Genomic DNA, 15,133 nt, shown 5'->3' on the forward strand with positions numbered 1-15,133 from the left:
TACTTGAAAACTGAATCATTACATTTCTATTTGAATATTTGACACCGAATACACATTGCCTCAGAGTTTAACTTTTAAAATAAGCTCCCATGGAAACCAACTAAAAACAATCAGGAAGCAAGGAAAGCAAACTAAGAGCTGTTTCTTGGTGGGTAATTCTTATTAAAAATACCTTGATTTCTTTAGGTCCTGGACATTTTGGCTTACCTTTATTTTAATACCTTCAACTGTATGAAAATGAAGCACTTACATAGGTAGGGAGAAAATGATAAATTCTATTTGGCCCATGTCCAGCATGTGAGAATTTAGACTTAAGAACCTTTTAAAAGGCTTTCACTCAAAAGAGCTACGTCCAGGGACTATTGGATACAGAGTATAATATTAAGCACTCAGTTGCCTTTTCTGTATAATTCCTTAACTTTCCTGTGGTTAGAAATGTAGACCACAAGTGCCTTCCCTTAAGTTACTATTTCCTCCTACAGATGCCTACCTTCCTAGAGCATATTTGCAATAACCAAGGGCTGGCTGACAGACATGTGTTTTCTGACTGTTGCAATACAAATAACTCAGCAAGACACAAGTGCTTCCTGTCATACAAAAAGGATGTTGCAGGTTACAGTGATATATTCCAAATTTCAGATCCTGAGCAGATCTGTGAGATGGACAAAGAGAATCAGGTGCCGGTGAAAGAGAAGTAAGTCATATTTCCTTGCCAGGTCTTTGGAAAAGAGTATTTTCCAATTTTGAAGACAGATCTTTTGTTTTAATATAAAAGCCTCTGAGTACGCAAAGCTTGCTTATATAAAATTAAAGTGAAAATTTGAGCTACAATTTATCTTTTTCCCTCACAATGACAACATGGTCTTAGTAAACCCAAGAGGGCATGAAAATGTCTGCACCATGAAACATTAAAAAGGACTAGGATCTGTAAGAGACCCATCTTCTCAAAGGTTAGGTTGGTCAGACCAGTAGCAAATGATGTTGAAAAATACAGTCTGGTAGGCAAAGCACACTAAACAGAGTATTGGGAATAGAGAGCAGGTAATAGCTCAGGCAATGGGCTAGTATTTGGGAGGTTCACCAAGGGATAGCCTGAGGGGTATCTGATAGGCATGGAGATAAAGTCTGTCATTGGGAACCTAGGAATAAGTAATAATTGTGGATCGGACGGAGATGAGTTTTCTACTCAAGAACTCTGATTCTGTAATTTCCACCTGGAGTGGGTGGCATGATAGCCCATGGGTAGGTGAGCTCATATTTTGGTTTCCTAGTTAGCACAGAAGTCTATCTTTTGAGAGTGAGGTACGAGCAAGTTAGAGGCAGGAAACCAAAACCGGAGAGAGGTAGAAATGACAAGAGAAGGACAAAGCTTCAGTTCTCAAGGAATGCAGTTCTGGCCATCGGGTCAAGACAGACTCAGACACTAGGAAGAAGGGGAAGATCTGATTGCTGGATCTAGTGCAAAAGGCATGGTGGTGGTTTGATTTCAGATTTTAGACGTGAAACTCTAAACCAGAAATGAATGAGCAGATGGGGTGACTTGATGTTGAACAACGTAAACACTTTTAATTCACCTATACATGGGCAGAATTGCCCCAGAAGTTACTGAGCCTCCAGGAAGGAATTAAATGGCCCCAGTCACTTAGGGAGAAAGGACAGAGGGATAAGGGATTGGGCTGGTTCCAACTGGTCTGACATTAGGGGCAACCAAATGGGAAACTGTAATATGAACTTGGCTACCTATTAAATGAGGTGCTAGCCACTCTAGGTGAGATTTATAAAATCAGGTTTGGGCATTGTTAAATCAAGTTTGAGCATTCAGAGATTATGAAATCTAACCAATACTCAGGCAGTGAATCTAATCTCTTCTTGAACATTTACAAATAAGTCAGTATCAAGGAGTTATTTATATGCTAATTTAACTTATGTGCATACAACCATCAATATTCAGGGAAAAATAATTTTCTAACTACTTGCTTCATAATTACGTCAACAACTTTGTTTAGTTCTCAACCAAAGAAACAGTAACATATCAAAGCTAGAGGAAAAGTCTGCTATTTCAGTCTCATCAAAAGATAGCATAGAATACAGATACACCAAACTGTAGTTATTGTATCTTTGGATTATCTAAGGAATTTTCGATAACAGTTTTGATCATTGTAAGATAAGCGTGACCCTTTGTTACCTTGCAATAGGGACATTCTATTTTTAAATGGCTCTAATTATTAGAAAGCTTTTTCCTTATACTAAGTTCAGCTTTGCCTTTGGAGATTTGAAATTAGATTAGTTCATACTGAAAATCCTCTATGGGAACTAAGTTACTGCAGCACAAAAATGAACTCTTAGTTTAGCATAGTACCCAACAGAGAGCAGAGATATTGAATGGCTCCAACGAAATTTCCTATCAACCAAGAATTTTGCCTTATCTTGGGTGGCAGTTGTATCTTGAAAATGTCAATTCTGCTTTTCTCTTTTTACAAGTTGGGCTTGAGAAACTTTGCTGAAATGAAACAAATCTATTGACTGAACTTCCAAGAGTAAGGGGGGTGAGGGTGGAGGTTGGGTGGGGGTCAGCATTTTCTCTAGTTTAGCCTTCTGCTTATACTATCCTAGTAAATGATTAAAGCCTCAACGATACTTTCATTTTGGCTTTTTGTCTTCATTGGCTACCCTGGAACTCTTCCAAGGGGTAACTCAGGAGTGCAAGATCCTTCCGTCTTGGAGCTATACCATCTGGAGCATGTGTTTCCAAGGTTACTGCAAAAAGGAAAGAGAGAGACTAGGGAACTGTGCAAAGTAATTAATAGCCAAACCTAGGAGTGGTGTATGGCATGTTCACTCATATTTCTTTGATTAGAACTCAGTTATATGTTCCCACCTAACTGCAGGAGAGGCTGGAAAAGTAGTCTTCCTGTGAACACAAGAAAAGAAAGTGGATTTGTGTGAGCATTGAGCCAGTTTTTGTCTGCAATGTCAACTTTTTCAGGGTATTTGTGTGTGGGGGAAGGTGGGGCGTAAATAATTTGAGTAAGCTTTGTGGAATAGTGTGAGGAGATATGATTATAAGTGAAAGGCAGGCCTGGTGCCCAGGCTCTATAATGAGTGTAAACACCCACCAATAGCTTCTAAATTTAACTCCCCTTCACCAGGTGTACAATCCTCCATTTACAATCAGTTTAGACTGTTGAACTTTCTATCTCCTACTACTTATATAAAAATGAAAAGTTTTAATTACTGATTTTCTTTACCTACTGGTCCAGAAAGTACATTTTGATGCATTTAAGTACAGTGCTATCCTATTTCTGTCACCATGAAATTCTAGGAGTTTCAGGTCAGCGAAACTAAATGAATCCTAAGTTTTTAAGAAACAGTGTCAGCATATGTTCTTGAATTCCAAATTATATAGCCTTGTATTTGTCAAATTACAGGTACATTTATGAAACTTCTAGGAAGCATCCATTCTTTTATGGACCCACTATTCTGACCATGTCTGCTTGCTATGAAACAGCTGTTCGGTCTTGTTGCCAAGAAGAAAATAAGACTGAATGCTTCCAGATAAAGGTAAACTATTCATATGGCAACCCTTACTTAGGGACTTGTTATGCTAAGTGTGGACTATGGACCAGCAGCATATGCATCACCTGGCAGCTTGTTAGAAATACAGTCTGAAGCTTTTCTCCAGACCTGCTAAAGAAGACTTCATTTTAACAAGATACTCAGGCAATTCTTATAGTCCTTAAATTTTGAGAAGCATGATCTAGCATAAATATAACTTCATAGTAAATATTTAATATTCCAGTTATTATTACTGTATAACAAAACACCCCAAAATTTAGTGGCTCAAAACAATAACAATTAGTTTATTACTCTTATGGTTTCAGTGGGTCAGGAATTCAGGAAGGGCTCATCTGGGCTTTTCTGGCTACTGATTTTTCATGGGGTTGCAGTCAATGGCTGGGGCTCTGAAGGTCTGTAGTACCTGGGGGTTGGTCCAACATCTCTTTCTCCTCATATTATCTCAGGGCCTTTCCACTGTGGTCTCTCTGCCTTGGCTGGTTTGGGCTGCTTCACAGAATGGCAGCCTCAGGGAAACTGGACTGCTGACATATGGCCAAAGTCTCAAGAATGAGTTTTCTAGTGGATGAAGCAGAAATTGCATGGCCTTTTATGACCAGGATTCAAAAGTTACTTCTGCTCTACTCTATTGGTTGAAATATCATAAAATCTCACCAGTTTGAAGGGGAAAGTAAATATACTGTAACGAAAGCTCATTGTAAGAAGAACATGGGATAGAAGTTGTTATTATAGCCATCTTTGGAAAATACAGTTAGCCTCACACTTAATTTTAACTGTGTGGCTTTTTCTCCTTCATTGAACAGACATAAATCAGTGATTAGTTCCATGATAAAAGTACTTTTTATGTATGTTCATTAAAGGTTCTAAATATCAACACAAAACAACCATCCTTAGAAGGCACGCCAGATGAATTTTCCCCAAGGTCATGCTGAAATGAATAGTAGTTTGATAATCGTTTTGATGAATTCCTCAAGTCTAAGGGCAGTGCTGCTTCTTCCTTGCTGTTTTCTTTGATCTCCTAAGTGAGAATTTCTCTCATATTCCTCTCAACCCCTATTTCTCTATTCCTCTAAAGCTATTTCTCCTGTTGAGCTCCTCATCATCTACCTTGTGTAAGAAATTAAATAATGTATCTAAAGAGTCTGACATATGCTAAGTACTCAGTAATCGCAGCGATTATCATTAAAGCTACTTATATATATTTCTTTCCCTAGTCATCTCCAATTCCTTCAGAAGCCAATTCTGAATTCCTAAGCAGGACAGTCATTCTTTTCTCCTGTTGGCTTCATATTATTAAAAACAACAAAAACAAGTGATTGTGTAGACTTAGGTCTCATTACCTGGCATTTTGGAAGAATGAACTTTTTCATGAAGGTGAGTTTTTTTTTTTTTTTTGCGGTACGCGGGCCTCTCACTGTTGCGGCCTCTCCCGTTGCGGAGCAGAGGCTCCGGCCGCGCAGGCTCAGCGGCCATGGCTCACGGGCCCAGCCGTTCCGCAGCATGTGGGATCTTCCCGGACCAGGGCACGAACCCGTGTTCCCTGCATCAGCAGGCGGACTCTCAACCACGGCGCCACCAGGGAAGCCCGAAGGTGATTTTTTTTTAGGTAACTTGTTTCAAAGTTTTCTTAATCTTAACCCTTTCAGAGGAAATTTTTCCTTAATGTATAACATGCCCCTATAATTTTTAAAAAAAAATTTTTATTGGAGTATAGTTGATTTACAATGTTGTGTTAGTTTCTGCTGCACAGCAAGGTGAATCAGTTATACATATATCCACCCTTGTTTAGATTCTTTTCCCACATAGGTCATTGCAGAGTATTGAGTTCCTTGTGCTATACAGTAGGTTCTTCTCAGTTATCGATTTTTTATATAGTAGTGTGTATATGTCAATCCCATTCTCCCTATTTATCCCTACCCCCCCAAACCCGATTTCCCCCTGGTAACCATAAATTTATTTTCTACATCTGTGACTCTATGTCTGTTTTATAAATAAGTTCATTTGTACTATTTTTTTTTTAGATTCCACATATAAGCAATATCGTATGCTATTTGTCTTTCTCTGTCTGACTTATTTCACTCAGTATGACAATCTCTAGGTCCATCCACATACTAAGCATAAGCTTTTAAGTTAGCTAAGAGTTCTTTTCTCCTCTCCCTCACTTTGTGATGTTTACAGTCTTGCTGCCTCCAGGGTGTCTGTTTCAAGAAGTTATTACTCCTTGCCCAGAGAAAATTGCATAGCCGATCATGTAAAACTTGTATCTATGATCAGGGAATGTGGTTTATGAGTTAAGCCTTCACAGACTCTCTTGTGAAGAAGTGGATAAGCTTGTTTGTATTTGATTTCAAATGAGTATAATACAACAAAATAAGAATAAAAATAATAATTATATTTATAATTAATTATAAAGTATAATTTATTATCGTTGTGCCAGATTTGTGGTTTGAATATTGCCTCTGTATACATTATCTAACTTGTTCTTAAAAAAAAGCATTGTAAGGTGTTGTTACCCCCAGTTAAAATAATATATGGTCAATATAATGTTTTAAGTGAATATATAGAGCTCTTCTGTAATTTTAAAATGTTGTTTATTCTCCCATCACACAGAGATACCAATTTTGGTATATTTCTTTTTATTCACTTTTTTCATTCACAGGTTTTATTTTGTACATTGTTGTGATCAAATTGAATATATAGTTTTGGTTAGAGACCTAAATACATGTGCTTTTTATTAGAAGTCAAAAGTCAAAATTCTGGGTTAAAGAATATGAACGTTTTCTTGGGGGGGGCTCCATTAATATATATTGCAAAACTGGAGCATATATCATAGATAAGCATTTGGAAACATGTTCAAGATGACAGGGCTAGTAACTTGAATAAAACCAAAATACAACTGTAAGACGTTATCAAAATTTATTCTAGTGGCTCCCTGGATTTTTGTTTGTCCACTTTCTTGTTCTCATTTATACGCCAAATGTCTAAGTTCTGGGACGAACAATCTCTGGGGAAGTGAGATGCTATTTTATAAAAAACAGAAAACAAAAAAACAGAACCTTCACCAAATTATGCTTTTACATTTGGCCTCATAGATAAGACAATAAAAACTTTCTAATTTTGAGAAGATACATGATTTTTATTTTTCTCTCTCCTTTACTAACCATGAGATAAACTTCTTCTGTTGTTACCAAAGTTCTTTGATGAGTCGGTTTTCTAATTACAGCTAGAACCCATCAGAAAATATGTTAGAGAAATATCTTCGAGGCATCACCACTTATGTGAGATTGGGATTAAATTCAACCACAAAGTAGCAAAAGCAGTGTAAGTTACCTATTTAGATTTGTGGACTTTGTTGCTTTGGATCACCCTCTTTGATTAAACTCATTTGAAAAATCATTTATCTTTCATTTGCTAATGTCTCAGTGCAAATCTGGTTCCTTTCTCTACACGTGTGCTATTTGCCTGTACAATAGGGCACATTGGGCTGTGTCTGAAACTGTACAGTCCTCCTCTCTACCCACTATCTCCTGTGGGGTTGATATCTCCTCTATCAACTTCTTCCATCAGCTCAAATCCTTTAGGCTCTTCTCCAGTGCACAAAAGATTCTGTACATTCAGATGCTCACGCTTAGTAGTTCTTCATGGTGAAGGCTGGAGGACAAAAGGTATTTTTCTCTTGGAAGACAAGAAATATTTTGGCTCTAATGTCATGTAGGACAGAAAAAGCGAGTGGTGTTTTTTGGGGTGGGGATAGAGGACTGTGGGGTGGGAGGAGAATTTGATGCTACTCAGTGTGCCTCTATCTTGGGCCCAGATTGTGTTTCTGTCCCAAGTTTACCCCTGAAGACATGCATCTTCCCTTATATCACCTTCATCCCTAATTTAGGATAACAGTGGGCTGCCTGGAAGCTCAGTTTTCCTTATAAGGCAAGCCCATTTTTCATATTTCTAGAAAAATTTCAGGGATGTTTTTCAGTTGTCAACAGAGAGGGACAAGGGAGAACCAAACCTCTTACAATTACTATCTTTCTGATAAAGAATTTTATTTGGAAAGTCAGGTCAGATAAATTCCCAAATTACCTATCTAAGCAACTCAACTACTTTAAGCAATAACTTGAATGATGAAAATGACTGTATTTACACGATTATGAAGTGAATAATTTTCATTTTGTGATCTACATCTTTGTATGGCTCTGGGTTCTATCACTGTAGAAATAGAAAACACTTATAACATACAACTGTCTTCATCCTACATTTGCAACTGTGTTTCTATTCTTTTGGTTACTCAATGAACTACAACTAATTTTAGAAAGAATTAAAAAAACTGTTTAAAATGTACTTTTTTTTTTTTCAGGGAATTGGTTCTGTTGACTAAAAAACAACCTAAAGCTAACTTTTCTGAAATTGCCAAACTGGCCATGGATATTAAAAATCTGCATCAGATCTGTTGTGAAGGAAATACAGTAGCGTGTGTGCTTGGCAGAGTAAGACTTTCTCTTTTCTTAAAACTCTTTAAAATACTTGTACTTTTTTTTTTTTTTTTTTTTGCGGTATGTGGGCCTCTCACTGTTGTGGCCTCTCCCGTTGCGGAGCACAGGCTCCGGATGCGCAGGCTCACGGGCCTAGCCGCTCCACGGCATGTGGGATCCTCCCGGACCGGGGCACGAACCCGTGTCCCCTGCATCAGCAGGCGGACTCTCAACCACTGCGCCACCAGGGAAGCCCCTTGTACTTTTTAAATAAAGGTGAGGGTGGTATAGATGAATCTAAAAAAGTAATTATCATTTCTCAATATTACCAACAGAATGGTGTCTCCCCTCCTCTCTCTTCTCTTCTCATGAAACAATTTTTTTCTTTCTTTTCCTCCCTTCCTTCCTTCCTTCTTTCCTTCTTTCCTTCCTACCTTCCTTCCTTCCTTCCTCATTCTATCTACTTTATTCTTCTATTCTTAAATTTTTAGAGCTGGCTGCTAATTTTCTTCCAAATTGGGATTGTATTTCATTCATCTTTGAATCTCTAGAAAGTCTTAGAATTGCAAACTATACCCTCAGGCCTTATCAGCCTGGAGGAAAGAAGAAACCACCAAAAGCAAAGATGTGGCATCAACGGACAAGGGCCGGGGCATGGACAGCATAGAACTCACCTGCCCCGCGTCCAAATGTAAAGTCTCAAAATCCCAGAGAAGGAAAAAAAATTGTAGCTGTTAAAATCCTGATAACGTTTTAGTAAATCACAAGTTACAAGTATGTTCCTATTCATTCTACAAGTTTGAAAACTGAATAATTTTCATCATGATAAAAAATAAAACAGAAACAAAGAAAGACTACAATCATGATTTCAGTGAGAAATCTATGACTCTTATGGGCAGAAATCCTTACCCCCAACAATTTTTGTCCCATTACACAACAGATTAAGGAATGTGGGTAACAATATCAATTAAAATAGAAAAATCATTGAATCGAACACTCAGTAGAACCCCTAAGATTCTAAGTCCTCGGAACAGAGAGTTGGGGTCGGACCATAGCTTCCCCTTGGCAGCCATCGCAGTTGGCCGTTGTTTGGTCAGTGCCACATTCAGCTTGACCGAAAGATGGTGGCTGCTACTGCCAATTCCATCCTGGAGATGGACAATATAAAGTTGCTTCTTGGATTACTTCCCGTATGGCAAGAATCTCAACACATACTGGAAGCAGTACTATCCTATACACTTAGAAGTTGTGCTGGCTCTTTAGGATAGGCTCTCAGAATCCTATTTGCATGAAGATTAGGTGAAAATTACAGGGAACTTTGGGACCAATCCATAGGTATTAAAACAAAACAAAAGAAAAATCTCTAAAATCCTTTAACACATAAACAATACCCGTGCCAAACTGGTAACTCTAGAACAGCTCCTGTTATTGTCTATACTATGACAGGAATGCTAGAAAAATCGCCAGTTATTTAATTGTATTAGGTAGTATTCATAAGCAATATAAAGTAACTTTAGATAGTTCTGGCATTCCTTTTTTATTCTAGACCATAAAGGAAACAGGTTTAGAGTTATTAGCTTGACAAAGATACTTTTATGTGTTGAGATATTTCACTCTGTTTTAGAGGTTGTCTTGTTTTGTTTTGAATAGGATGGATTCTGAACATTAGTAAATATTCTTTTGTCTTCTTGGGATGATCATTTGATTTTTATTGTTTGACTTATCCATTGAAGAATTATATTAAAAGATTTCTTAATATTTACCCATTTTTACATTGCTCAAGTCAATATCATTTTACTATATCTATGGCGTCTCTCTCTCTCTCTACATATATATATGTCACATTTTTGCATTTATCTTTAGATGTGAAATGGATCTAGAACTTTCTTTTTTGGCACATATTTTATCAGGTTTTGGTATCCAGTTATGATAACTTCTAAAAGATGAATTAGAATTTTTTTCCTTTCGAATTCTCCGAAATAACTTAAATAGCACTGTAACTTACCTGTTTTCAGGTTTGTCTGTGAAACTGGAGGAGGGATGGAGATACAAACTGATGTGACAGTTTCTCCATTTCTTTTGTTATGGTTTTATTTAAACATTTTTTCAGTCAATCTTTATTATTCATGAATTCTATACTTGAGAATTCACTTACATGCCAAAATTTATTTGTGACCCCCAAATCAATACTCACAGCACTTTGTGGTCATTCCCAGATTTATGCATGCTCAGAGCAGTGGAAATCTGAGTTGCCACATGTGCATGGCTCCAGCTACAATAGAACAAGGTGATGCTCTCTGCCTTCTTGTTGTAGCTCTCATACTGTAAATAGGTGTTCTTTTTGCAGTCTATTAAGTGCCACATTTTCTGCATTTCTGTGCTTTTTGTTGATGAGTTAGCTCTTTAAAATGGCCCGAGTATAGTTCTGAAGTGTTGTCTAGTGTTCCTAGAAGCTGTGATGTGCCTTGTGGAAAGAATATGTATTTTATTTTATTAGAGTATAATTGCTTTACAATGGTGTGTTAGTTTCTGCTTTATAACGAAGTGAATCAGCTATACATAAACATATACCCTATATCTCCTCCCTCTTGCGTCTCCCTCCCACCCTCCCAATCCCACCCCTCTAGGTGGTCACAGATCTCCGAGCTGATCTCCCTGTGCTATACGGCTGCTTCCCACTAGCTATCTGTTTTACATTTGGTAGTATATATAAGTCCACGCCACTCTCTCACCTCATCCCAGCTTACCCTTTCCCCCTCCCCGTGTCCTCAAGTCCATTCTCTATGTCTGCATCTTTATTCTTGTCCTGCCCCTAGGTTCTTCAGAACCTTTTTTTTTTTTTTAGATTCCATATGTATGTGTTAGCATACAGTATTTATTTTTCTCTTTCTGACTTACTTCACTCTGTATGACAATCTCTAGGTCCATCCACCTCACTACAAATAACTCAGTTTCGTTTCTTTTTATGGCTGAGTAATATTCCATTGTATATATGTGCCACATCTTCTTTATCCATTCATCTGTCGATGGACACTTAGGTTGCTTCCATGTCCTGGCTATTGTAAATAGAGCTGCAATGAACATTGTGGTACATGACTCTTTTTGAATTATAGTTTTCTCAGGGTATATGCCCAGTAGTGGGATTGCTGGGTCGTATGGTAGTTCTACTTTAGAATATGTATTTTAGATAAGCTTTATTCATGCATGAGGAACAGTGCTGGTGGCTATGAGTTCAATGTGAATAAATCACCCATACGCAGGAGTCCCCCTTATTGCCCCCTTTGCTTCCTGAGGTTTCAGTTAATCACAGTCAACTTTTATCTGAAAATATTAAACAGAAAAATCCAGAAATCAACAATTCACAAGTTTTAAATTGTGCACCATTCTGAGTAGCATGATGAAATCTTGTGCCATCTTGTGCCATCTCATCAGGGACGTGAATCATCCCTTTGTCCAGCATTTCTCGGGGATTAGTAACTTAGCAGCCATATAGGTTATCAGATTGGCTGTCCTGGGATCACAGTGCTTGCGTTCAAGTCACCCTTAGTTTACTTAACAGTGGCCCCAGTGCACAAGAGTAGTGATGCTGGCAATTTGGATCTGCCAAAGAGAAGCCATAAAGTGTACCCTTGAAGTGGAAAGGTGGAAGTTCTCAACTTACTAGGAATAAGAAAAAAAAAAAATCATATGCTGAGGTTGCTAAGATCAATGGTAAGAACAAATCTTTTATCTGTGAAATTGTGAAGAAGGAAAAAGAAATTCATGTTAGTTTTGCTGTCACACCTCAAACTGCCAAAGTTTTGGCCACAGTGCATGATAAGTGCTTAGTTAAGGTGGAAAAGGCATTAAAATTGTACAATAAGGTATTTTGAGAGAGAGAGAGAGAGAGACCACATTCACATAACTTTTATTACAGTATATATTTTTTTTTTTTTTTTTTTTTTTAGATGTTGGGGGTAGGAGTTTATTAATTAATTTATTTTTGCTGGGTTGGGTCTTCGTTTCTGTGCGAGGGCTTTCTTTAGTCGTGGCAAGCGGGGGGCCACTCTTCATCACGGTGCGCAGGCCTCTCACTATCGCGGCCTTTCTTGCTGCGGAGCACAGGCTCCAGACGCGCAGGCTCAGTAGGTGTGGCTCACGGGCCCAGCCGCTCCGCGGCATGTGGGATCCTCCCGGACCGGGGCACGAACCCGTGTCCCCTGCATCAGCAGGCGGACTCTCAACCACTGCGCCACCAGGGAAGCCCTACAGTATATTTTTATAATTGCTCTATTTTATTATGTTATTTTTGTTAACCTCTTACTGTTCCTAATTTATAAATTAAACTTTATCATAGGTATGTATGTACAGGAAAAACCATAGTATATATAATATTTGGTACTCTCTGCAGTTTCAGGCATTGACTGGGGGTCTTGGAATATAACCCCTGTGGGTAAGGGGGGGCTACTCTATATTAAATAAGGTGTTTTTAAACAGAAACATACACAAAATAAGGTTATGTCTTGATCTGTTGACGAAAATGTGGCCAGAGACTTGCAGAAAACTTGTTCTGTATTTCCTCTAGGGTAGATGATTCAATATTCATGAATTCAGTGTTTATAACTACTGTGAATAATGAGAATCAACTGTACTTATTTTTGTCAGGTTTTAAAATATACATTTTCCTTTAAAAAAATGTCCTTCATTAGCACTTTCTCATTTAGAAATATAGAGTTCTACATGACAATATTATTATTTGATAACTAAAAACATCAATTATGTAGTTATACCTCCTTTCCCCCCATGTATGTATGTTTTCTCCTTTAAGTAATTAGTTTTGCAAAGGGACTATTTAATTTACTGTTCTTTTCCAAGACAGAGTTCTTGGAAAACGACATTTACTCCAGTTTCACAACTTAGGTGGAGCCTAGTCAGAAGTGATTTATGTCATTTCTAGGCCTGGCCTATAAAATCTCCTGTCCAAAACACCCAATCTGAGGTCAATGTTAGAATCTACAGGTTGAAGATGACAGGGCCTCTGTCAGCCTGGTTCTCAGAACTACTGCCCAGAGGCAATACACCTCCCCTTCTCAATAGGACTTTATTGAGAAAGAAACGGACTGGATCCTATTAAGCCACTGAGAGTAGGCTCGTCACTTAACTAATGTACACACTCTCCCTTATCGGTCTCAACCTGACCTCACAATGCAGCTTCAGTTTACCACTCTCAGATCTAGATCTTCAGTACATTCTTCTTCTCTCCTGATCCCTTAATCTTAATCTCAACTAAATTTTCCCCATGAGCTCAAAATGTCCTATATACCATTTCCCCAGTACGCCATGTTCTTCACCTCTAAGACTCTTTATATATAAAGATGGATAATTCTAGTATGCTTTTCCTCTCCATTTGTTTCCAACTAACTTCTATTTGTCCTTCAAGATTCAAATCATTCAAGATCTTCACTCTGACCTTTATCCAGTCTGGATTGCCAATCTCTCTTTTTTCATCCAAAATATAATATGTGCATTTCTCCAACAATTTATTTTATAATGCATTATTATTCTTGTTTAATTATTTGACTCTCCAACTAGATTGTGAGTTCCTTAAGTATAGAGACTAGCTTGTTCATACACACACGTACTTATTTTTGTATGTGTATATATAAGTAAATATGTAAGTTTTATAGTAATATTACAGTAATGTATATAGAAAATGACAGAGACAAAACGTTTTCTAAACTGGGATCCCAGACCGATAACAACAGTAGCAAGTAATAAAACTCTTCATTTGTATTTTGTTGGGCTAAACTTGAAAACAATAATACAGTCTGTCTCTCTTTAAGTTCTTTAAGAGATGTTAGAAGAACTTGTGACACTTCAGTAAAGTCAAATAGAGAAGGTTTCTTAGTAGAATGAGTCACTATAAATGACCTTTTTTTGGTCTCGCAGTTTGCCATGGAAAAAGCAATATAAGATGCCAAGTTTTTCTCTGGTTTTCTACTAATAACAATAAAAAGAAATAAGTTCAGAATGAAGTCATCAAAAATAACTGCTCTTTTATGTTTATAGAGCCAGCTTATGAACTATACCTGCTCTAAACAGGCTACACTATCCAGCAAGATCACTCCATGCTGTGAGCTGCCAGAACCATTCCGAGGGGAATGCATTATCAACTCAGAAAATGACAAACCTGATCTCTCATCCCTGCCACTTAGCAGGTTTACAGAAGACCAGTTTGTATGCAAACAATTCACTGACAAACAAGATGACTTCCTACAAGAGTAATATGGCTTTTTGTAAAATCTTACTAATGGTATATTGTATTTATGGATTCTTTGGGAGAGATTGCAAACGTGAATGATGACAGAGACGAGCCAATGATGTGAGTGAATGGTTAAATGGCTGAGAGGAGATGCCTTGTGGAGTCCAAGGTTGCAGCTACTGTTTGGCTCTAGCTACTTGTAACCATATGGGAATGTAGGCTTTGGGTCGTTGGATCAACTGCATTTTGAGAGAAGTTGGAAGTCTCTTGATTTTTAAATGTTGACAACTAATATAGGAATTTTAAAAAACACAGTGAGCGTCAAGTGTGTGCAGGCTTTGCTCTGAGGGACTTAGAGTCATCCCTAAGTAAGGGTTTCAGATTGGTATGCCTGGCCAGCTCTTCTAATTAATTTAATGCCTACTCTCAAAGCCGTAGTGTGGCATTACAAGATTAAAGAGATGGAGTTCTAACATCTCTGGTGTCCATTCAGAAGTGCAAATTATTTTGGGCATAAAGCAAACTGATTTCAATATATTATAATGTTAAGACAATATTACTGACTGATTGAAATAGTTCCAAAGTCACTTTGTGAAGTATTATTTGGAGCAACTAAATTCTAAAAAAACATAAGAATTTGAATTTTCCTCAAAGTTTTCTGTAGATTGACTTTAGCTATATTTCTGAAATTACATTTGACACTGGCTTATAAAAGTAAATGTCACTACCTGAACTCATTTATCCCTAAACTTGCATTTAGTATTGAAAAAGTCGATAGGCACAACTTCCTAGTGGAAATTACGTTAGACTATGAGTTGTGAGACCTCAGTTCCAGTCTAGCTCGGTC

The 15,133-nt window shown here is 37.6% G+C and overlaps 1 protein-coding gene across 1 annotated transcript in view; it reads left to right on the forward strand.

Moving 5' to 3' along the window:
* LOC116753980 (alpha-fetoprotein-like) overlaps positions 1–15,133 on the forward strand; it is a 35,457-nt gene that overhangs the window by 2,384 nt on the left and 17,940 nt on the right. Inside the window, 5 exon segments of the mRNA XM_032631994.1 lie at positions 483–694; positions 3,429–3,561; positions 6,800–6,897; positions 7,931–8,060; positions 14,094–14,305. Of these exon segments, the coding sequence (XP_032487885.1) occupies positions 483–694; positions 3,429–3,561; positions 6,800–6,897; positions 7,931–8,060; positions 14,094–14,305 (785 nt within the window).

The sequence above is a fragment of the Phocoena sinus genome, chromosome 5 (genome assembly GCF_008692025.1).
Source record: "Phocoena sinus isolate mPhoSin1 chromosome 5, mPhoSin1.pri, whole genome shotgun sequence".
Taxonomy (NCBI): Eukaryota; Metazoa; Chordata; class Mammalia; order Artiodactyla; family Phocoenidae; genus Phocoena; species Phocoena sinus.